The following is a 26,399-nucleotide window of genomic DNA, read 5'->3' as shown; positions in this document are numbered from 1 at the left end:
ACAATGAAGCTGGAACAATGGAAAAGGTGACAGAGACGGTTACGCTAACAACTACGACCTTCTTCTACAATCAACCAAAAACAAATTAGCTAAGCAACTACGACCGATCTGAACAGAGTATCTAGCATAAAACAGGAAACATGACAAATCTAACCAGATCCATGCAATTCAAGCGAAAAGAAAACAAATCAACAGAGAACTGCTCATGCACCATGCAACTTGACATCTCAAACTCAGATCCAAACGTAAACTAACCAAAATCAGGCAGATCTAAACATCTAACACAAATCGGAAAGCTATCTAAACAATCGGTGAAAATCAAACAGAGCTCAAACCAAACAAAACGAGCTCTAACTCAAAAAACATCAGGTCCAAACCAGCGTTCATCAAAAACTCCATTTCATAAACAAACTTCAAAAACACCAGCTCAAATCCAAAATTACAACAACAAACTCAAACATCAAACGATAAGAACCACTTGCATATGAATTATTTAAGAGCGAAACGCAAAAACAACGATAGATTCAGAGATTAAACCTGAAAACTAAGTAAACAATGTATCAACTCCTTAGGATAACATAAACGAACAAAAGTTTCTTCTAAGTTTAAGACTCCCTTCTTCCTTGACGAGGAAGAAGAAAGGGATGTCGTGATAGACTTCTCCTTCTTGTTGCTGATATCCTTCTTGTTCCATGCTAACTTGTGGTGTGGAATGACGATATGTGGTGAAATGGTGATATGTGTGTCTTTGTAATGTCCTCCTCTTCTTCCACATTTCTTCTCTTATTTATAGGGCGGCTTTGGGGCACAATTCCATGGGGTAAGCTCCTCATGATTTGACATTAATGCCCTTGCATATGAAGGTATTCTTCTTTCTCTCTCCTATGACTCATCCTTCGTTGCTTCCTTATTTCGACTCATCTTGATCAACTCGTACAGCTGCCAGGTCCAGTCACTCCGTCTGCCTTTAGTTGATCAGTTTGCTTCAGTTCTGGGCAATTTTTTCCGCTGCTTTTCCCACTTGATCAAGTCGCCCCAATGCTTAGCCGCTCTGATGCTTTTCAGCTCCTACACACTTAATTTACCACTTTTTCAAACATTAATGCCCCGATTAGAGTAACAACCATCATTAAACCATGTTTGAAACGAGCTTTATCAGTGTTAAAGTTTTGTTTTTTGTTAAAAAATTAAACTGATCACTTGTAGTGGGATAACCCAAAAGGGAAAGTTGATCACTTGTGGTGGGGCGGAGGGAGTATATAAAAGTGAGACTATATTCCACTAACGTTTTTAAATCAATTTCCATTACATTTCTTAAAACCCTGCCCAGTCAAAGTGTGACAAAATTTATGAGACGAAGGGAGTAATATAAAAAAGTAGGACCCACATTCCACTAACCTTTTCGATCCACTTTCTATTATAATTCTTAAAACCCGTGGCAGGTCAAATGGTGACAAATTATTACGGACGTATGGAGTATACTGTTTTGATTAGTTTGTCTGTGAGTAACTTAACAATAGAATTCTAGGGATTTAAGGTGAACTCTTTATGTTTATTTATTTTACTCAATTTTAATAGGATAATGTTGATGGGGGTTGGCAGCGGAAGCACAAATAAATCAGAGAAAAAGATCTATTTAGTAGATTATTCAGACAAATTCTATTCGCGTAATTATCACATGTATCATACTCATAACTTGAATTAAAACATGCTTTTGATTAATTGAAACCTAAAACATGCTTTTCTACGGAGACGGAAATTATACCTTCTTGATTCTCTAAAGAACCGAAGATGGCTTGCTACTTCTCCACATGATGATCTTCAATACTCTACCACAAATCTTCTAACTGGTTCCCGAACTGTATTCTGAAATCAGTGTGGGCTTATCTTATCAAAACACTAGGACTTAAATAAAGAAGACAGAATTCCCACTTAGTGTAGGAGAGGGAAAATTTCGACCTCCACAGAGAAAGAGAGAGGGAAGAAAACTTTGATAAAAATAATTGTATTTCTGTCTCTCTTTTATTCTCATATTTATATTAAGTTCATATTTGGGCCCAGTCAGGAATCTATGGAGGTTTGGATGTGACCTCACCTAATTAGCTTTACTAATTAAATTGATCCCACAATTTAATATAAGCTTATATTGGAATATTATTATCAGTCACTACATAATAATATTGCACTGTCCATCCAAATCCAAAATTACAAGTAATATGGATTTCCATTTTGTTTAAATGTTTATTTCCCGCGTTTAAGATAGAAATGTCCATTAATTAATTATTGTCTGCTATAGACGTAATTAATTAACTCCTTATTAATTCCAAGAGTGGACTTAGCAATGAACACTTATTTATTATTCATAGAATAATTAAATTCCAACTAGCTAGGTTCCGAATAATAAAACCATGTTTCGAGCTCCTCTTGAGGACATTATCAAACGAGACTCACCTCGTGCGCGTTCCAACATAATAGCAATCCTAGCACCGCTAGACATTAATCACCATTACCCAAGATATCAGAATTATTGGGTTGTGAAAAATTCGCACCATTTGATAAGTCAAAGTAGTGCATAATCAATACCGTATGCTCAATGCTAACATATGTTGATTAAGAAATAGTTATTTATCAAGACCTCATCTTTCAGTAGATAGCATAAAGACATGTCTTGTTGTTAGATCCGTTCAGTGTTATACCACACCAATGTCATCTTATTTCAGTAAGGCTTAGAAATATGCGGACTGACATTGCAACCTTTCACAATAGATAGTCAATGCCTATCTAGGTTGTGAAATTATGGTTTTTCTTTGTTCAGGACTGATGGTGTTACCTTAAAATGGACGTCGCCTACAACCGGTCTACTAAAACAAAGAGTTTGACTTGTTACGTTTCTTATAACATTTAAATATGTAAAAACAACCATTAAATGTAAAACATAACATCATTATGATAAAAATAATCTGTTTTATACCTTGGAAAATAAAATAAGAGTTATTACAGTATTCAATCACTCGAAAGGTGATTTCAAGTATAAAAAACTCTAACAAATGTTTCTTATTATTTAATAACAAATTTATGTACTCCCATCTCATAGAAATATGTCCTATTTTCTTTTTCGTTAGTTCCATAAAAATAGTCTATATCATATGTAGAAACTTTTTCTCATTCTCTTTTACTTTATCATTTATGGTTTCCCACATCCAGTAACACTATTTCAATTACATTTTCTCCTACTTTACAAATTACACATTAAAACTCATGTGGTCCTCATATGGCCTATTTCTGTAGAACGAAGGGAGTAGGATTTATGGAATGGTACCATGGGCAAACAGGTTTCTATGAAAAAATAAATCACGTCTACTAAGAATCAAACTTGAGTCCCTATATTAATATAACTTGTACTCATCCACTGCGCCACAACCACCACATTGATATCTTTTTATCAATATATAGTTAATTCGTCAATGTTTGGGGTACAGTTGTACCCCCTTGTTTTACATTGGCTCCTCCACTGGAAGTAGGGATCTCTCTTTTCTGCGCACCATAGCTTCCATATTTATACTCCATGTAGAAAATGCGAGGGGTTTGTATAATAAAAGATGCTTCGAGCGTACATGCCTTTGTACAGTCAGCTTGTGCATGTATACGAGAAACGCCATGTCTACTTGTTTACCTAATTATGAGTATAAATAATATAATATAATGGTTTATTTATTGCAATATAAATAAACAAGTTTAAGGCTTCTTATTAAGAAGGTTAAAATGGGGGAATCTGATGATTTCTCATGGGTTCTCCTGTAGGGGACTTGACCGAATCTAATAAGAAGAAAAACGAGTTCACAACTTAGATAGGCCTTGACTACCAATTGGTATGGTTCAGTAGTGTTTGTGATAATTCTCTCTTACCTAAGAAGATATTAGTAACACTAGTGTGGTAAAGCTCTGAAAGGATCAACACGAAATGTATTCTTTGTTGCTATCTACTGAAAGAATATATTTCAGAGAATTCAGTACTCCTTAGTCTATGAAAATAATATTGATATTGTTTATTTAGTCAGACGCCACTTTGACTTATCAATATGTGAGAGTTTTTCGTAACTCTATCATGATATCTTAGGTGGTAGTAATTGAATAACATGAAAATATTAGAATATTATTTCATAGAATTCGTGTGCCCAGTGTGGTATGATTAATCCCCAAGAAGTGTTTGAAAAAGAAATTTATTATTCAGAAAACTGTGCAGTTGGAATTTTATTCCATGAATAATAAATAAAGTTTCAAACTAGAAAAACTCTTTGGAGAATTAATTTAATTCAAGTCACATAGCGGACAAAGAATTAAATTAATGGATTAAGATAATCTTAAATGCGGGAAATAAAATAAAATGGAACCCAAGTTCTTCGTAATTTGGTGATTTAGATGGGAGTTCAATATTATTCTTTAGTGAATAAAATAATATTCTATTGGATAATATATTAAATATGGGTTAATTGATTTAATAAGTTTATTGTCTATTGGGCTAGCACAACATCTAATCACTCCATGGATCCTCATTCTAGCCCAACAAATCCACCTTATAAATAGTGAAGGGATGTGGAAACCCTAGTACACAATACACGTAGGGAGATCTCCAAACCCTAGCCGCCACTCACTTGGCTTCTCTCTCCCCCTTGTCTCGATTTTTGAGCCTCTCCATATGGAGATCAAGGGTTTTGGTTCTTGTCTTGTCTTGTTCATTCTAATTCATAAAATTGAATCAAGTAAGTGGTTTTGTGTACTGGTCTCCCAAGATCCCATCAAATCATTATTGATTCTTCAAGATACGCCCACCCGGATGAATAATAAAGGACGTGGGAATAGAATGGAAGATTCGTGGTCAAGAAACCAAGGATTACCGGGAGATGCATCTAGCAGCGACAATCCTTTAATGGATAAAGGGGTAACAATCAAATCTACGTCTAATAGCATGTTAATGTGTGTTTTTTATGTGTTTTCTATAGATCTAATTAAATTTGCATGAAATTGGAATCGCATACATAATCACCTAAATAGAGTTGTAAGGAACTGTTTGTTTTCCGTGTCTTCCGCTGCGGTAACCCCAACAGAAAATATGTCAAAATAATTAAAATATGCATTTGAGCTATTTCATACTCGACCGGATGGAACTTAAGGATGAAATCCTATCCGGTCAGGTAGACATATCTAGAGTCAACCTATCAGACCCGGTCGAGTGGTTTTTTGGAAGCAAATCCTGCCCGTTCAGGTACAGCTCTTTGTTCATTTTCCAACCGAATGGGTGTAGTTTCAAGCACAACTCCTACCCAGTTGGTTAAGAGCCTTTGACTTCGGCTTTATACTATCTAGGTATTTATTCTTCCTCCGGTTTTAGCTTTTTCACCTATTTCTTCACATAAACTCATCAAAGAATCAAATGAACTCTAATTTCCTACAAAAAAAATACGATTTTATTATCGATACATCTAAAGTTATGAACTTTGTTGCCATTGTTGGAATCGTGCTTGGTCAAATGATTTTTGACTAATAATAAATATTACAAGACATTTAATTTTGTGAAATTAAATGCAATAACGTCGATCTACGTTCCGAGTGGATGACCGTAGTATATTCATTTTCTCAAATCCGATTCCCGGTGGGTGAGAAATAATATATTAAAGTTGGTCACAATAAAGCTAGAAATGAGCTATGTGAAAAGACTAAGAGATTAATTAACTAAGTGTTAATTATCCCACATCGGGGATGATAGACTTCTTTGATGAAGTATTTAATCAGATGAATTATTATGTGTAATAATTATCGTGGAATAAGACGGGTGACAGAGCCCCCACGCGCGCTCCGCTGCCCGTGTCATGTGACCCGTGCCCCGTGTCCCTGGTGCCTTGTGCCTTGGATCTTGGCAATTGGTCTTTGGGTGGTCTTTGGGCTGTTCTTTGGAGCTGGTCGTTGAGCGTGGTTCGAGCCCCGCTTGTTCTTTTTAGACCACCCCAAACTCCACGCTATCCCCGACGGGTCTGGTCCACGTCATGGTCCCGCTGGACCCCGACGCATGACGGGAGACAAAAGGTTCCCGTTGGACCCCGACGCATGACGGGAGACAAAAGGTCCCCGCTGGACCCCGACTCACAACGGGAGTCAAAAGGTCCCCGCTGGACCCCGACGCATAACGGGAGACAAAAGGTCTCCGATGGACCCCGACGGTCCATGGTGTATCCCGTCTGTAGAATGTCCAGGTGTGTCTTGTCTCTTCAGCTCCCACTGGCTAGTGCACCAGTAAATAACCCCCGACGGTTACGGTCAAGCCATCATGGCACACAAAATGGTTGTTGACTCCATCAATGCCCTGCAGGTGGACTTGGCCTATAAATAGGCATGCATCCATTACATTCTAGACATAGAATACACAAGCATTCCTGCATACACGCTCTCTCCCTCTCTGCATATCTTCCCGTCGAAGCTCTGCCCCCCCTTACTCCCGTTCGCCGGAGCTCTGTTGCTAGCGGTGCTACTACTTCAGAGACGAAGCCGTTTTATCTTTGGGGACGACACGCCAAACCGAGAGCACTACCAGGGCGTATCTCGTCTTGCGGAAAGAGGACTCCTCGACTCGGCTTACCGCTTTCCACATATATTTTCCCGTGTAATTGTTTTAGTTTTTCCGTGTAATTTTTCTTTGTTTATTTTCATTGTAATTTTCGCCCGGCAAGACTTGTATCTCATTTCGACAACAGCCATATCATGGGGAAATTATAAAAAATTTAAAAGTTATGATGTTATATTTGAGTTTCAAAAGTTATGAATTGATTAGAAAACAACAAAAAAAGTTATTGTGAAATTATGTGGCCATCTTTTAATAGATTGGCCCATTTGAATTAAATTGAGGCCCAATACTTACCTATGAGTCGCTAGGTGGATGCCATGTCCTTGCTCCACTCGGATTTCCATTCATGTCTGTCTGATTGAGGATTGTGCTTGTTGTGTGAAGGAATTATGTCTCCCAGCCTATCATAGTCATGTATTATTCCAATATTTTCTTTTCACTCTCTAAGGCGGTTTCTCTCCCTTGTGTTTTTTTTATCTTTCGCTCTCTTGATGCACAACTTATTAGCACTAAAAATAATTTTAAGTATGCTGGTAATTCTAGTATAGCTAAAGATAAACATAGGGTATCGAATCAGAAGAACTTATATGCAAATGATTACTACAAGCAAGTGTCATATATTATTCAAATAAATGAGGTTTTTGGATTGGTTTTCTATAAATAAAACAAAATAAATAAAATTAAGATAATAGACAAGATATTGAATTTTGGGGAATTGATTTCATTGACTCTTTAGTTATTCTAATTATTTAGTCCTATATTTATTGGATTCAAACTTTACTAGGATTTCTTCTCTATCGTGTATCAATACTCGTATCACAAATATTGTATGAACACATAAGATAAACCAATCAAAACTATCACCGATCGGTGATTCATACCAATCAAGGTAACGACCAGTAAGTTGAATAAAAGCTCAGAAATAATCAAGCAAAACGAATTATGAACATTAAAGTTTAAAACATTACTAAGCATTACATAAAAGTCAAATACTATTAATCTCTAAAATTCTACTCCCTCCGTCCCGGCTAAGATGACACATTCATTGGCTGACACGGGATTTTAAGAGTTATTGGTTAATGTGTTTAATTAGAGAGAGAAAAGGTGGGTGTAAGTATTAAAATAGAGAGGGAAAGAAAGATGAATATTTTAATAGGAGTGAGAAAAAGTGGTTGGGTGTATGAATTGGAGAGAGAAATTTTCCAAAAAAAAAATGTGTCATCTTATTTGGGTCAAACTAAAAAGGAAAATGTGTCATCTAAGTGGGAAGAAAAGAGTATTGTTTAGCAATCCATAGACAAATAAACTAAAACAATTATCAAATAACAAAATATGTAATACAAACTAGGGAAACTTCGTCGGTTGGACTCCAATGTCTTCGATTTTCTTGTCTTGATCATCAAAGCTCCTATGCAACATGAAAAAATTAAAGCACAATTAGACCCTAATAATTCCCACATTCTTAGGTCTACCTTGTTTGGGATGTTAACTATAGTGTCATCAATCCGAATCTAGCTCAAGGATCCTCTCTTGATTCCTCGACATGCTAATAAATCAACAAGATGTGTCACTCAACTTGAAGAATCATACACAGAATTGAACGAAGTAAAAATAAGTCTTGTATATCAAAAATATGAATTAAATAAACATGACGAGTTACTTTCTAATCCCCAGAATTCAACAAATTAGTTACCCATAGACGAGGTAACACAATCCATGGTAAAATAAGAAAAATAAAAACTATCAATGACAAAACCCAACGGTAGAATCTTGATGGCTTTAGTATTTTCTTTATTCTCTTGCTCCAATCTCCAAGTTCGGAATTATGTATGAATATTTGGTGATGAATCTTTTGGAGAGGGAATTCTTAGGTCTCTTCTTCAATGATAAAGTGTGAGGAGTATTTATAGTCTCTTGGGTGTGTTCCTCCATAAGAGAAATAGGGCAAACTGCATCCCCCGCCTGAATTCAGCAGGTTGCTGATTTCATCTCAACAGGTCGTTGAAAGGCTTCTGGACTCTTGGCATTCTTCTCAGCAGACTGTTGACACCATCTCAGCGGTCGTCGGTCGTAACATCGATGCGTGCACAAATTCTGAGACAGACCACTGGCTTCTCGTCGACTGCTGGTCTACTCGGTGGCCCCTGACTCTTTCTCAGTGGACCGCTGACTAGGTCCGTTTTCTCCAGTCTTCGTTTCTGTCCTTTTTCTGTCATTTTCTACGTCTATTTTGCATATTTCTTACGAAACACGCCAAAATATCATAGTGTATAAAATATGCAATTTGAGAACATATTTTGCATGATTGACATTTAAAACAAGCCAAATATAGACCAATAAAACATGCAAAATTCATGTTTATCAATTGAGTTTAGATATGAGTATTGGTGTCGGGTCTTTATTATCCCGTGCCCTATGTTTTGTATTCTAGTTTGTTACGTGAGAGATTAACTATTTCTCACATAGTGACCTAGCTAAAAGAAGTCTTGGTTTTATTGTGAACTTTGGTGGTCTAATCCTTACCATTATAATTTTAACGGTAATTTTTCCTAGTTATTTTAGAGATGCTCCGATCGTGGACAACCGAGGTGGTCATATCAGATACCGTCCTCTTTATGTTCGATTGCTCGCTCTTGCACCATGATATACTGACTTGTCAAACCAATGACATCAACACCAAATTCAAATAAAATCCAAAATGATTGATAGGTACCAATAAATATATGTTGTTTAATTTATAATTTAGTATATTTTATAAATTACGAAAATGAATTTGTAAGGTTAAACTTTTACTATCTTATGCCCACAAGACCCGCCACGCTATTTGAAGAGGTTAAGAACATATTCCTACGGACCGCTCCATTATCTGAAAAAGGGAAGAATTCAAACAATTTGAGCCCTTTTTAGTATACTACATTTTCAATTAATTTCTTAAGATAATAAAATTCTGGTATTAATTTATCTGTTATTGTTGTCAATTTGTTTTAGTGCGACTTGCACCCGTCACCAGTATTGGGTTTGAGGTACTTTTTATCCATTTAATGTGGAAAAAACAAATATTTATTTTTTGACTTATTCAACTATACTTGTTGTATAATTTACTAAAGAGAATGTTAGTCTCCAATATCAAACTGAGGAAAATGGAACGAGCTCCAATATATGTTTGTCTCACAAGTTTCCCGTCTTTAATCTGGTCTTCATATTAAGATAGTTTAAAATCGATCATGTATATTTGATAAAAAAAATTGATTCTACATATTAGGTGTGGTGTGATATTTCTAGTCTTAAACAATACGTTTTTGTCTATATTTAATATTTTTGTAAAAGATTAACGATCAATCGTATTTTGGGCTTATTGATAAGTTAAATATGGACCAAAATATATTGTCTATGACCAAAAGGCAAAAGCTAACACATTTCATTGTTAATTTTTTATGAAACTAAAAAATAAGAACCAAAACATATTGTTTAGAATCAAAAGTCAAATACTCCAGTTTTACCATTTTTAATCATTTAAATACTAATATTGTGGACCCTATAATCCAATAACATTATTTCTTATTATATTTTACTTTATCAATTTTATACTTAAAATTTGTGTCATACACAATTATATCTATTTTCGGTCAGCTAGGTAGTATTAATATGATAACTTTTATGGATAAGGATTAAGGACACATTCTTTTAGCCACAATTCTTAAAGAAAAACTACCCCACGCGTACTCGTATTCCTCTAATTAAATGACTTGAATCGCCGGTCAATCAAATAAAACACGATATAAATAAGCTTCTTTTGAAATATAATTCTTACAATTGTATTTTACTCGGGAAACAAGAAAAAATGAGATCTACTCTGATTAAATTCCAGTGGACTCATTCTTGAATCACACGGTAAACAGTAGTTTTCCCAAGTAATTTTATTCGTCAAAATTCAATGTCACATTTTCCAAACCCCTTCACCTATAAATTACTAACCACAAAACAAACATTCATCACAAAAAAAAAAGAAGAAACATCAACATGCCTCGTTCTTCAATAGTGATGAACTTAGTGAAGACAAAGAAGAAGGAGAAGGTAGTCAAAGCGAGAGCGTACGACGTGTTCATCAACCACAGAGGCACCGACACGAAGCGCACGGTGGCGACGCTGCTGTACGACCATCTATCCGGGCTTCGGGTGCGCCCGTTTCTGGACAGCAAGGACATGAAGGCGGGCGACAAGCTGTTTGACAAGATCGGCAGTGCGATAGGCGGCTGCAAGATCGGGTTGGCCGTCTTCTCGCCTCGCTATTGCGATTCCTACTTCTGCTTGCACGAGCTCGCATTGATGATGGACCTCAACAAGAAGGTTATCCCCATTTTCTGCGACATCAAGCCCTCGCAGCTACGCCTCGTGGACGACGGCACCATGTCGCCCAAGGAGGTCGCGAGGTTCGGCCTCGCCTTGGAGGAGGCCAAGGGCACTGTCGGCCTCGACTTCGACTCCCGTCAAGGGTTAGTTCATTAGTACTCCCTCTGTTATGTTAGTGTTGGCACATTTTTTTCTCATTTTTTAAAAAATGATACTAATAAAAAGTTAGAGGAGAGGAGATTAACGTAAGAGAGAGAATAACGTAGTTAAGATTCTTCTCTACATTATTCTCCCTTACACTATTTTAATTATTTATTACTCCATCGTCTCAACTAAGTTGAATCATATTCCTTATTGTGACGTCCCAATAAAGTTGAGTAATTTCCTTTTTAATAAAAAATAATACATCTAGTCACTCTTGTTTTACTCTATCACCTACCTTACTCTATCTATCTCTTCTACTTTTTTCTTCTCTTCTCTTCTCTTCTATTTTATTTTATTATCATTTAACTCATTCAACATAATTTCTTAATTTCCGTGTCATAAAGAAGTGACCCAACTTAGTTGGGACGGAGGGAGTATAATTTTTCCATAGTGCGATAAAGAAACGTGTGAACGCTAATGGAACTGAGAAATTACTCTCACTAGTATTAACACCCGAGCTATGCACGGGACATAAGAGTATCAAATAATGAATATAAAATATAATAAATATATAGAAAATAAGAATTGAAAGCAATAGGGAGATTTAAAAAAACAGAAATGTACTTATCTTGTCTCACTCAAAATGAAGAATTTACTACTCCTCAGTGAATGAAACATTTATGCAATTTTAATTTATAATCTAAGTGAAGTAAAAACAATAAAATTAATGAAAAAAATAAGATGTGTGACTAATGATCTAAGAGTATGAATTAATTAGAATAAGATATACAAATAAAGAAAATATGTGTGAGTAAAGATGTTTATTGAAAGTGCTATGCAAGTCATTAATCCAAATAAAAGGTAAATTAATATATAAATTTAATAGCTTAATTATTAAAAATTAATTTGAAAAAAATATATGGAATATTAAACATATCCACATTAAATATATGAATAATTTAAATCATATAAATTTAAAACTTCTTTGAGAAGTCAAGTTAGAAAATTTGTATTATCCAATAATCACATTTTAGTTGACTGTTTATTTATTTCTTTTAATTTCAGACCATAGCATAACTTGATATACATTGTCAAAGACTAAATGAATTTTTTATATTGGAAAGAATAAATTTCTTACTTCCCGCCACATATACGTATAAAAAGTAAATTACTACTATCACTTAAAATAACGATAATATTTTATGCATCTTGTTTGTTTTGAATAATGTGAGAATTTACACTACTCTTTATATTAAGAAGTTATACAAACTTTATAAGTCAGATTTAATTTTAAATATATATAATGTCATCTTATTCCTTAGTTTAATCTGTAAACTTAGTAGTATTGTTTAATTAGAGGCGAATTAAAATATAAGAACTAAAAACTTTAATTGAGTAAATATAGGATGGAAATTGTAAGCATTACATATATGTGTTGTCGTTTAGCTTATGAATTAATTCGGAGAAAAAGTATTGCAATAAATGATTAAATCTCAATTTTAAGCTAAATAAATGGAAGGCAAACTAAACTCTCAAACACAATTCCAATTTAACTCAAATATAAGTCTAATTAATATATAAATTTAATAACTTAATTATAAAAAAAAATTTAATGGTAGTGCACTATTTAAATGTGTTTTAAAACTTCTTCAAGAAGTTAGCATTTTATTGGGCTATTATTTGTCCAATTGTTTTTTCCTTAAAAAATTATTTTTGAATAGAAGACACCTCATCTTTTCAATTTCCCTCCAAAAGGGGCATTAAGGACTTTTCATCAAACTTGCACTTTAGATTATGATAGATTACAAAAAAGCTCCATTTTGAAACCTCCAACTTTTATCCACAGTAGTGAAATTATGTATTTTGTTTATCTCACTAGAATAATTTGGCAGTAATTGGTCGGACGTGGTGAAAAATGCAGCAAATATTGTGATGGAAAGCCTGGCAGAAATTGAAGATGATGAGCTCGATCAAGATAACAATTTCTCTTTTTACAAAATCCCAACTTTTGCTGCTCAAAATTGAGCAATTCAAAATTTCTTTTTATTGTTTATTCATGGTCACTAATTCTGTAAATTCATCAAATAAGATCTTAGTTATTATATTCAAAATAATAAATTTACCTACGATCTTTTAGTTTAATTTGTTTTAGGTTGTTTATTGAAATTTATTGCTAACCTTTTATCCGTTTTGTTGATTATACCTATGCCATCAAGAATAAAATAAAAAAAATATCACACCCAAAAACTGCAAAAATGAATAGAGCAACTCCGACCTTTACACTAAACTCAAACTCATTTTAGTATATATTTTCACACTAAATATTGATTTTACTCTAACCATTTACATTAAACTCAAACCCAAAATAATATTCCCCACTCAGTTACCTTTTATACTTTTCAATAATACCTATATATTTATCTAAATTATACACTAATCCTATGAAACTTTGTCAATAACTTAAATTAAATTAGATAATATAATAATATTTTTTAATTAATATAACTATATATGAAATCTATTATTTATTAAATAAAAAAATCACATAATTTAGAAAATTTAAATACAATAAAAATACTATAAAAAATATTACAACGTATACATAAAATAACTAAAATTCAAAATTAATATTGATTTAAAAAATACTACAAGTATATAAAACATAATAGTATATTTAGTTTGATATTAGGCATTATGCATAATATTAGTTTTAGATTAAAGATTAGGTATCGTTTTAATTATTCAAGTTTAACTATTGTTTGTTACATTTAATAGTATATTTAGTTTGATATTAGGCATTAGGCATAATATTAGTTTTAGATTAAAGATTTTGTCAATTTTTAAACTAAAATAAACCAATCCTTAATATTAAAAATTAAAACCTGCCAAATTATGTAGTAATTTACTACAGCATAACTAATCAGTATTAATACGCATTAATTAATATTTTTATATGTTAATTTAGAAAAAAAACGTGTAGCATATTTTATTTATCAATAAAATGTGTATTATACTAATATGGGTCAGCCCACTAATTAATTACTAACTAAATATTAATTAAATCAAATTAGGTTATTTTCATATCTTCTTATCTTAGCCGCTAGAACCTTACGCTTCCTATAAGTTATATATATATATATATTTTAACTTCTCTTTCCTTCCCTTTTCCTATTCAGATAAATATAAAATCTGAAATGTGTTTTGATATAGTTTTAGTGTAAATCTAAAGACATATATATTACTTTAAAAAAATTTTGCAGTATCATTATAGATATTTTTCTACTGTATTTTAAGTTTTGCAGTACTATTGGAGATGGTCTTGTGTTTCAAAAAAAAAATGTAAAAGGAGCACCACATTAGTACTAAATCTGCAAGGACATGTTATATCTGCAAATTCTGCAAATTTATTACTGTGTATGCACGTTAGGCCATCACTAACGCTGTGGGCCAGACCGTACTTGGGTTCCGGCCCGCGGCTTCGCGCGTTGGAGGGAGCAGGTTTCGGCCTGGGCCGCGCCCGGTGATGCAGTCGCGTCCCGGGGCCGTGCCCAGGGTCTAGTCCGGCTATGCGTTGGAGGTGCCCGGGCCGTGCCCCAACAAGTCTTGGCCCGGCGCTGGAGGTGTTTCGGGCCCCAATTTTCTGATTTTTTTAGTTTGGAAGAGGAAGAAGAGGGAGATGGGAGAGGAAGAACAGGGAGGAAGAGGGAGAGGGGTGACGGAAGAGGAACTGATTATTTTTTATGTTTTCATTTTTTTTTAATTTATAGTATAATTTATAATTATATATTGAAAATTTATTATTTTCGAATTAAAAATAAATTTCTCATGTTATAATGGCTAAACGTTTTCAATTTTTACAAGCAAAATAGGTTGGAGTCGTGAATAGTGCAATTTAATAGTTGGAGCTTGGATGTAGCCTGCAGGGTTAGAGGTGGGACTCAAATTTAGGGAAATGATGACGTGGAGGGGACTTGAGGCCTAAATCCAGGTCGGGGTAGTGGATGCTCTTATTTCCCAAATATCAAAAATAAATTCAACCAAAACACAATTACAATTACAATGGAATAATACTCTTGTAGTTACCTTTCCAGAAATAAAAATTACACCAATAACATACCCACAATAGAGAATAGGTCACAACTGGAAAAACCAACTATAAGCCGTTTTTTTTATGTAGAATGCAACTAGGTTTTGGGAATTTTTATATGGGTTGAACTAGGGTTTAAATTTTTGCTTCAAATTGAGAAAATAGAAAGAGAATATGGAATGAAATTATGGAAGATGATGTGTTTCAAGAGATATTAAGGGCATTAGCGATAAGAACCCAAAAATCAGCCTCAATTCATTTTTCCTCACGTCAACATTTTTAATTTTAGCCCCAACATATACAACAATTTAGCTCTAAAATCAGTCACAACTTATTTAAATCATGTTTCATATTTGTTCTTTTAATTTTTCATTTTGAAAATAAATAACATGGATTAGAATGCTAATACGATTTTAAAACACTATATTGATAATATTTTTTTAATTTAAATTACTACATTAAACTTCTATTGTTATGCGCATGATAAGTAGAGAAGAATGGAGGTATTTTGAGATAGAATAATGTATTAAATATAAAAAATTAGAAAAAAATTGATTTCATCCGCGGCTAAAACGGCATGCAATAAGGCCGAAAAACAGTTGCAACGGCGGGCATCCGCTGCAGCTGTTTTCCTCGGCCGGCCGCAAAAAATAGACCCTGCAATAAGGCCAAAACTTCGCTGCATGCAGCGACATACTTAGATTTTGCATGGTTTTGGAGGGTAGGCGTGCATGATTTTGATCACATTTTGTATATTATTATGCGTGATTGTGTCTACTTCTCTATTATGTTGGTATTCTGACTATTTTGTGAAATATGTGTAGAAAAGGTACAAAATATGTGGATGTGCAGCAGCCTTAGTTCGAGACAATCTTTCTGAAAATGTTGATGTCCAATCAGTGCTTAATTCATATCATTCTCTTTGTCTATGAAAGATCTTCGCGTGGGTATCTTGAACATTGCCCAGAGCAGTTAAAAGGTGATAGAAATTAGGCAGAAATTCAAGGAAGGAAAGAAACTTGCTTTGTGAAGCTAAATCTCTTCTATTCCTTGTAGGATGTAATTCTTACCATGTCTAAACCTTTTTCAAGCAATATATAACCCATAACCTGTAAATGTGATAAAATCAGAGTATAAGGGAGAAGGTGGAGCTGAGAAGCATTCGATCTACTAAAGCTTGGCTCCGGAAGGTGATGAGCGTTGGAGTTATAGTTAAAGTCACATTAACTTTGACTTGCCGTTGGAGGTCAACGATCAAGAATTAAAAGCTGGAAGTTTGTTACATTCTTGTGCTTTCTCTGTTTCTGTTGTATCAATTCATATATAAGAATCAACACGCACACACACATTCATTCAGTCACACCCTCATTTGTTCACTTTGGATTTTAGATAGCATCTTGCGGTTATTGTGTCTTGCTCATTGTGAAAGAGAGTTGGATTAAGTGTTTTGTACGATCTTGATAGTGTGGTGAATAAAGGTTTTGTTTTGTTTGTTAGCCATATCTCAAATTTAACCAAAATCGAAAATTAAGACCATTTAAATTTCGATTTTAAAAACACATAAATGGTGAATTAACCAAATCTAGATTGGCTCTGATACCAAGAACTGTCAGCCATATCTCAACTTTAATGATTTCGATAATGAAATCTAATTCTAGATTTGAATTAATTCAACCATAACATTTATACTATAAAGTGGGGATAGAATCACCAACCTCCGTCCATGCTTATTAATTTGATGTAGGGTTGGATCCACTATTTGATGTTTCCCCTTAAGCTGCTATTGTTGTTTATCCTTTCCTTGGCCTCAAGCTTTGATGATTCTTTTGAAGAAATAAAGAATCGAAACTTTAAATATATAAATACTGTAAGAATATATGTGTATAAACAATTGCCGAGAGTATGCAAATTTTTTTGAGTGTATTTTTCATCTACCTGCATGAGGCCTTTTATAGATGCACACGTACTGCATGGGAATGAATGTGACTATTCATTTATTACTTCAAAATTGACCAACCGATTTCTTTCCCAAAAGGTGTGTCAATTCGCATCAGTAACTACTAGGCATGCACAACAGTTCCGAACCGCCGATTCCGGTTCATGAACCGGCGGTTCACGGGTCATCATACGCATGAAGCGGAACCGGCCCGCCAAGGGTCCCGGCGGTTCCGGTTCCGGTTCAAAAACCGCCGGTTCACCAGGCGGTTCAAAACCACCGGTTTTTGGCCTGAACCGCCGGTTCAGGTTCATGAACCGGCGGTTCAACCGAAATTAAAAAAATATATTTTTTATTTATAAAAATTGATTTTTATATTTAAAATCAATTTTTACAAACAAATGAATACAAGAACTTCGTAATAGCCCATATATATTTGATGGGATTGCGAATTTAAGAAACCATTCTTGGTTGTTTCTCTTTTATAGAGACATCTTTGAATGTTTTATTTTCCACTTTCGACATGGGACAAACTAATTCTTGGTTGTTTCTCTTTTATAGAGACATCCTTGAATGTTTTATGTTCCACTTTCGATGTGGGACAAAATCATTCTTGGTTGTTTCTCTTTTATAGAGACATCCTTGAATGTTTTATGTTCCACTTTCGATGTGGGACAAAATCATTCTTGGTTGTTTCTCTTTTATAGAGACATCCTTGTATGTTTTATGTTCCACTTTCGATGTGGGACAAAATCATTCTTGGTTGTTTCTCTTTTATAGAGACATCCTTGAATATTTTATGTTCCACTTTCGATGTGGGACAAACTCATTCTTGGTTGTTTCTATTTTATAGAGACATCATTGAATGTTTTATGTTCCACTTTTGATGTGGGTCAAACTCATTCTTGGTTGTTTCTATTTTATAGAGACATCCTTGAATGTTTTATGTTCCACTTTCGATGTGGGACAAAATATGTTGAAGTTCTTTCTTTTATAACTACATGTTTAGAGCATTCATTCATCTTTTTCTAATGTGGGATACAAAACTTTCTTTTGTCTTCTACTTTTCTTCATGTTTTGTATGTTATATATAAACAAAATTATTATTCAAATATATTCTTGATTGATAAAAATATAGAATTATTGAGAAATATGATTTGTATATAGAAAATATTTATTTGTATAATAATTATTGGTTAGGTTTATACAATTTGTATAAGAATTATTCTTTTAATGTGTATAATAATATTTATTAGTTAACATATACATAAATTTATAAACATAAGCAAATCATTAATGATAAATAACTAATGAATAATAATTTATGTAATAATATTCGTTATTATTACATAAACTATTATGTCCAATATTAAGTATTGATATTTTATAAACATATACATAAATAACTAATGAAATAGAATAATTTTCTTTGACCATAAATACATAAATTTATTATAGAATAATATAGGACATAATAGTTTATAAATACATAAATAATATTGGACATATCGCATATATACAAAGAAAAAATATATATAGTAATTCCCACTAGAGTGATCACAAAAATCCAAATGGTTGATGATCAAAGCAAATTATTCTATTCATAGGAATCGGTTGGCCCTTGATTGGAAGATAAAATATCAATACTTAATAGGACATAATAGTTTATGTAATAATAACAAATATTATTACATAAACTATTATTCATTAGTTATTTATCATTAATGATTTGCTTATGTTTGTAAATTTATGTATATGTTAACTAATAAATAATATTATACACATTGACAGAATAATTCTTATACAAATTGTATAAACCTAACAATAATTATTATACAAATAAATATTTTCTATATACAAATCATATTTCTCAATAATTCTATATTTTTATCAATCAAGAATATATTTGAATAATAATTTTGTTTATATATAGCATACAAAACATGAAGAAAAGTAGAAGACAAAAGAAAGTTTTGTATCCCACATTAGAAAAAGATGAATGAATGCTCTAAACATGTAGTTATAAAAGAAAGTACTTCAACATATTTTGTCCCATATCGAAAGTGGAACATAAAACATTCTAGCCCATTAAATATAAAAATCAATTTTTATAAATAATTTTTTTAAAAAAATTCGGTTGACCGGCGGTTCAAACCGTCGGTTCACGGTTCACAATTCGCCGACCTTGAACCGGCCCGTGTTAACCGGCAACCCTCCGGACGGTTCAAGCCGCCGGTTCCGGTTCCGGTTCATGAACCGGCTGGCCCGAACCGGCGGTTAACCGCTGGGCCGGTTTGGTTTGTGCATGTCTAGTAACTACCATTAATTTAATAACAACCATCCATTGAATTTATTTACTTATGCATATATACGCATAAGTCATTATAATTCAATATATATAACCATCATGCACATAAATCAATAAAATTTAATGTGTATATATATTACTGTCACATCACATTCTTTATGCACGTAACATATACATTAATGTAATATATATAATAAATCCATATATATATATATATATATATATATATATTTGTATATCATTTCGTGTACATCTTCACACATATACTACACATTTATATATTATTATAATTAAGAGGCAAGAGAGGAGGGTTATCAATACACCCGATTCTAATTCTTTAATTAAAACCGATCCATCACGGTGTCATCTTTAATATTAGAATCCCTCTTAGCTTTTAATATTATGAACTTGAACTTTAATTTTAAACCAATAGATACATAGGTCACATAAGAATATAAATATTCTTACATTCTCCCACTTGACCTTTGTATTGTCTTTATGATTTAATAACTATAATGCACACTTTTATATCAAGTTCAAAATATACTTTAAAATACCATGATAAAATTAGAATTAATCGAATCATGGCGGTCACACATCATTAAGCGACATGATCCCTTCCATGCATCACACACCAATTCCAACTTCACATTGTCCTTTCATTGAGATGAACATTTATTCTCAATTTATCATATGTTATCCACAACCATAATTGTATACAAACTATAATGATAACATATTCAATAAACAGAAACATAACTTTTATTGAATTCAAAGTGTCTTACACTTTACAAGCATAATACAACTAAAATAGCAAGGCTTTATCTATAATACCCATACGCTCTACATGGCCAATAAACATTTTGGGTGGTAGTCCTTTAGTTAACGGATCCGCTACCATCATATCCGTCCTAATATGCTCAAAGAACACTCTTTGTTTCTGTACTTCTTCTTTAACAGATAAGTATTTTAACTCCATGTGTTTAGCCCCTTTCGAGTACTTATCATTCTTTGAAAAGAAGACAGCTGCGGCCTAGCTATAGAGTCGACAATTTTAAGCCCCGAAATAAAGTTCCGCAACCACAATCCGTGAACAGTGGCCTCAAAGCATGCAACAAATTCGGCCTCCATAGTGGAAGTAGCAATGACAGACTGCTTTCCACTTTTCCATGATACTACTCCCTCGGCTAAAAGGAACAAATAGCCAAACGTTGACTTTCTACTATCAACGCATCCGGCATAGTCTGAATCTGAATATACAATTACCTCGAGATGATCGGATTTTCTATATGTAAGCATGTGCTCTTTGGTACCTTGTAAGTACCTGAGGACTTTCTTTGCAGCCTTCCAGTGATCCATTCTGGGATTACTTTGATATCGACCCAACATACCAACCGCAGAGGTGATATCCGGTCGCGTACATGTTTGAACATAGTTCAAACTCCCAACCACTGATGCATATGGAATTCTTTCCATTTCCTTACGCTCCAATTCATTTTTCGGACATTGAATTTTACTAAACTTGTCTCCCTTCTGAATTGGAGCAATTCCTGCAGAGCATTTTTCCATTCTATATCTCTCTAATACTTTATTTATATAACCTTTCTGAGACGAGCTTAACAATCCTTGTGATTTATCCCGGAATATCTCTATTCCGATCACATAAGATGCCTCACCCATATCCTTCATTTCGAAGTTCAAAGATAGATATTTCTTTACATCATGTAATAGACTCATGTCATTTGTGGCTAGCAAAATGTCATCAACATATAGGACTAATATAATAAACTTGCTCCCACTGATTTTAATATAGATACATCGATCAACGATGATTTCTGCAAAACCATATGACACAATGATATCATTGAACTTTATATACCATTGTCTAGAAGCTTGTTTGAGTCCATATATTGACTTTCTCAACTTACATACTAAACCTTCTTTTCCTTCTATCATAAATCCTTTGGGCTGTTTCATGTATACCTCCTCTTCAAATACTCAATTTAGGAAGGCCGTCTTTACATCCATTTGGTGAAGCTCTAAATCATAATGAGCCACCAAAGCCAACACAATTCTTAAAGAATCCTTCTTTGAAACTGGAGAGAAGGTTTCTTTGTAGTCAATGCCATCCTTTTGAGTGAAACCTTTGGCAACAAGGCGAGCCTTGTACCTTTCAATGTCACCTTTCGAATCACGTTTTGTTTTAAAGATCCATTTACAACCAATGGCTTTAAAACCTGTAGGCAATTCTACTAAGTCCCAAACATTGTTATCGCCCATAGATTTCATCTCTTCCCTTGCTGCATTTAACCAATTTTCAGAATTGTTACTTTCCATGGCTTGTTGGAATGAGATTGGGTCTTCATCAATGCTCAAGTCACATTCACTTTCAACAGAATATACCACATAGTCATCCGATATGGCCACTGATCGCCTTAAAGGTTCTATTGGTTCGTTATTCTGTTCTTGAATTATGACTGGTTCATCTTCAATCTCAACAAGTGGGTTATGCACTTCATGTTGTTCAATATGAACAACAACTTTAGGTGCAACAATAGGTGGATGAACAACTTTGTCTTGAATTTCATTAAAGTCCACTTTACGAGGTTCACCACTCCCACTAGTTTCATTGTTTTCAATGAACCTAGCATTTCCCGTCTCAACTATTCTCGTACTATGGTTAGGACAATAGAATGTATATCCCTTTGACTTATCTGGATAGCCAATGAAGAATCCACTGACCGTCTTTAAATTCAGCTTCTTTTCATGTGGATTATACAACTTTACTTCTGCAGGGCAACCCCAAATACATATATGTCGTAAACTCGGTTTCCTTCCCGTCCACAGTTCAAAAGGGGTCTTTGGAACTGCCTTACTAGGAATCCGATTAAGCATATACGTTGCAGTCTTTAATGCATAAATCCATAACGAAAGAGGCAAATTACATCCACTTAACATGCATCTAACCATATCCAAAAGAGTACAATTCTGCCTTTCCGCTACACCATTCTGTTGCGGAGTGTCGGGCATTGTATACTGTGCACAAATGCCCTTACTTTCGAGGTACTTTGCAAATGGGCCCGGACATTGTCCAGACTCATTAAATTTTCCGTAGAATTCACCACATCTATCTGATCTCACAACCTTAACTTTTCTATCCAATTGTCTTTCCACTTCATCTATGAATATCTTTAAGACATTCACCGATTCAGCCTTTTCACACAATAGATATATATAACCATACCGTGAGAAATCATCAATAAAGGTGATAAAATAATTTCTACCATCCCACGAAGGTGCATCAAAAGGACCACATATATCAGTATGAATTAACTCAAAAAGTTGAGAACTCCTTGTGGCTGATTTCTTTACTATGTGTTTAGTTTCCTTCCCCTTTATGCAATCTATACACATATCTAGATCACTAAAATCCAATGAATGAAGAATTTCATTCTTTACCAACCTCATTATCCTTCCTTTGGATATGTGACCTAGTCTTTGATGCCACAAGTATGCCGAACATTCACTTGACATACTACGTTTTATGCCTCTACTTTCAATATTAAACAAGGATTCAGAAAACTTTGCATCAAGATTGACACTATAGAGTGAATCAAACAAAGTACCACTTCCATAGAAGTAATCATTTCTGTACAATGTGAATACACTATTTACAAACTTGATTTTAAAACCTAATCTATCCAACCGACTAACAGATATAAGATTTCTAGCACAATCTGGTACATAGAGACATTCCTTAAGATCTATATAACATCATGTGTCTAAGATCAATCTGTAGGTCCCGACGCCTTTAATTTGTGCCTTCATCCTGTTTCCCATGAACAAGTATTGTTCACTTCCTTTTATAGGCTGGATCGTACTGAATCCCTGTTCAATGTGAGACACATGAGTAGTAGCACCAGAATCTAACCACCAAGTATTATTAGGCACTTCATTAAGATTCGATTCAAACCATGCCTTTCTTTTCAGACAATCCTTCTTGAAGTGTCCCGTTTCTCTACAGAAGAAACACTTCCTTTCCTTCTGAATCTTCTTTTCGGGGCCTTTAGGTAAAGAAGAATCTTTACGTTTGTCATTTTTACTTGTCTTTCCCTTACTGGTGCTTGCTCCTCCATGACCCATTAGATTCACAACTTGGACACCCATCTTCTTTAGTCTCCCTTCCTCTTGTACTAACATGGCCTTTAGCTCTTTAAGGTCCTATTTATCTTTTATGGTGTTATAATTCACCTGGAACTGGCCAAATTCATTAGGAAGAGAGTTTATGATGAATTGAACCAAGAACTATTCGTGAACCTCCATTCCCAAGGTAGAGAGCCTTGCTGCCAAGTTTGACATGTGTGTTACATGATCGTGAATAGGTTGGGACCAGTCAAACTTTCTTGTAGTGAGCTCACTCATTAGGCTCCCTACAATTGACTTGTCGGCCAATTCCGATTGTGAACACTCCTTTATCTTTTCTATGAATTCCCTTGCACTCTCTGTCTTAGGCATAGATGGCTTAAAACTTTCTGCCATCGTCATCCTCATAAGATTGAGACTTAGCCTGTTAGAGCGCTCCCAAGTCTCATATCGAGACTTGTCCGTTTCGGAGCTTTCTTCTGTAATGGCTGCAGGCTCATCTTCCGTAAGTATGGCATGGTCAAGTGACATAACACCTAGTGAAAACCGGATCTGTTCTGACCATTCACCATAGTTCTGCCCATTGAACTTTACGACAGAGTTTGCAGATGCATATATATTAGACGAAGCTGCAACATTTATACATGCTTACAATTAGTGCTTTGAACTTTAAACACCGATTCAGATAACTGTAATACTTTAAATAACATGCATTCAAGTAACCTTTGGACAATACTTAAAATACACATACTTTCAACGATCCTAAAAAAATTCTTTAATAATTAATCAAATAAGCATGTTGCCTTTGGGTATACATACAACATAAGACACATAGTAGACATGATTAATCCCTTTCGTATTATTAAATGTATACAATGATCCACCTTTGGGTGATCTCCAAGTATATAAATAATAATATAATTGATCAATCAAACTTTAATGTCATTTATAGCATCTCTTTAATCATGATCAATTAACTAACATTCATCATGCTCAATAATTAAATGCAATATAACAAGACCACTTTGGTGATTAACAAGTCATATATCATTTAAATATTGAAATCTTTAATGGGTAGAAAACATTATATTGTTTTATCATTTCATAAAACAATACCCAACGCATAAGCGGAAGCAAATTTAACCAAAATCGAAAATTAAGACCATTTAAATTTCGATTTTAAAAACACATAAATGGTGAATTAACCAAATCTAGATTGGCTCTGATACCAAGAACTGTCAGCCATATCTCAACTTTAATGATTTCGATAATGAAATCTAATTCTAGATTTGAATTAATTCAACCATAACATTTATACTATAAAGTGGGGATAGAATCACCAACCTCCGTCCATGCTTATTAATTTGATGTAGGGTTGGATCCACTATTTGATGTTTCCCCTTAAGCTGCTATTGATGTTTATCCTCTCCTTGGCCTCAAGCTTTGATGATTCTTTTGATGAAATAAAGAATCAAAACTTTAAATATATAAATACTGTAAGAATATATGTGTATAAACAATTGTCGAGAGTATGCAAATTGCTTTGAGTGTATTTTTCATCTGCCTGCATGAGGCCTTTTATAGATGCACACGTACTGCATGGGAATGGATGTGACTATTCATTTATTACTTCAAAATTGACCAACCGATTTCTTTCCCAAAAGGTGTGTCAATTCGCATCAGTAACTACCATTAATTTAATAACAACCGTCCATTGAATTTATTTACTTATGCATATATACGCATAAGGCATTACAATTCAATATATATAACCATCATGCACATAAATCAATACAATTTAATGTGTATATATATTACTGTCACATCACATTCTTTATGCACGTAACATATACATTAATGTAATATATATAATAAATCCATATATATATTTGTATATCATTTCGTGTACATCTTCACACATATACTACACATTTATATATTATTATAATTAAGAGGCAAGAGAGGAGGGTTATCAATACACCCGATTCTAATTCTTTAATTGAAACCGATCCATCACGGTGTCATCTTTAATATTAGAATCCCTCTTAGCTTTTAATATTATGAACTTGAACTTTAATTTTAAACCAATAGATACATAGGTCACATAAGAATATAAATATTCTTACATTGTTGTCCGCGGGTATAGATCACATTGATCAAACACGCAATTCTTCGGTGTGCTTTACACTCATCGCTTCTTGGTTGTTCGTTTGTGCGAGTTCAAATCTTAACAACTGGCGTAGTCTGTGGGAATCGGGGCAATGGAGGACAAGTTCACAGGCCGCAACGACTTAAGCTTGTGGCGAAACAAGATGAAGGCAATTCTTGTGCAGCAGGGTTTGGTGGGAGCCTTGAAACCGGCATCAGATGAAAAGGCTGGTACTGCAACCGATGGGAAAGCAGTGTTGAAGAACTAGGAAATGCTTGATCGAGTGCATAGCGAGATCATCCTCTGCCTAGGAGATAAAGTACTTCGTGAAGTGGCCAAAGAGAAATATGATGTCGATTTGTGGTCCAAGTTGGAGAGTCTAAATATTTGGCCAATTAATAGGTTGTTTATGAAACAAAAATTATACACCTGTTGGTTTCTTGAAGATGGAGGAATCGATGAACAACTTGAAGAGATCAACAAGGCCATCGATGACCTCGAAAACATAAAAAATGCAGTAATTTTAATTATTATACTTTTACTATCGTAATAAATTAAGAATGAACAATCCGATAGAGTTAACAATTGGTATAAGCTAAAACAAATCCTCAACAACGGTAAAAGCTTAAGGACTCGTTTTGTATCGTGGATGGGATATAACATGAT

At 33.9% G+C, this 26,399-nt stretch overlaps 2 protein-coding genes across 2 annotated transcripts; one reads left to right on the top strand and one right to left on the bottom strand.

The window, feature by feature from the left end:
• Window positions 1-10,657: 10,657 nt before the first annotated feature.
• Window positions 10,658-13,135, top strand: LOC121803931 (TIR-only protein-like). The gene is made up of 2 exons (XM_042203505.1): window positions 10,658-11,109; window positions 13,003-13,135. The coding sequence occupies exons 1-2, from the start codon at window positions 10,658-10,660 to the stop codon at window positions 13,133-13,135; spliced, it is 585 nt and encodes a 194-aa protein (XP_042059439.1).
• Window positions 13,136-23,215: 10,080 nt separating this feature from the next.
• On the bottom strand, window positions 23,216-24,938 carry LOC121803930. Its single transcript, XM_042203503.1, has 3 exons — window positions 24,929-24,938; window positions 23,759-24,213; window positions 23,216-23,662 (listed from the first exon to the last, which is right to left on the bottom strand). Exons 1-3 carry the CDS (start codon window positions 24,936-24,938, stop codon window positions 23,216-23,218), a joined length of 912 nt encoding a protein of 303 aa, XP_042059437.1.
• Between the last annotated feature and the right edge of the window lie 1,461 nt (window positions 24,939-26,399).

Source organism: Salvia splendens, chromosome 5 (genome assembly GCF_004379255.2).
Source record: "Salvia splendens isolate huo1 chromosome 5, SspV2, whole genome shotgun sequence".
Classification (NCBI taxonomy): Eukaryota; Viridiplantae; Streptophyta; class Magnoliopsida; order Lamiales; family Lamiaceae; genus Salvia; species Salvia splendens.
The sequence above is the reverse complement of the archived record's forward strand: the minus strand, read 5'-3'. Positions and strand labels throughout refer to the sequence as shown.

What these genes read in the sequence shown, in the direction of transcription:
- LOC121803930 (XM_042203503.1), bottom strand. An exon ending in TCTCTACCTTGGGAATGGAG is followed by an intron (nt 23,663 to 23,758) that starts GTTCACGAATAG and finishes AAAGATAAATAG; the next exon opens with GACCTTAAAGAGCTAAAGGC.
- LOC121803931 (XM_042203505.1), top strand. Translation starts at nt 10,658, where the DNA reads ATGAACTTAGTGAAGACAAAGAAGAAGGAGAAGGTAGTCAAAGCGAGA. An exon ending in GACTTCGACTCCCGTCAAGG is followed by an intron (nt 11,110 to 13,002) that starts GTTAGTTCATTA and finishes ATAATTTGGCAG; the next exon opens with TAATTGGTCGGACGTGGTGA.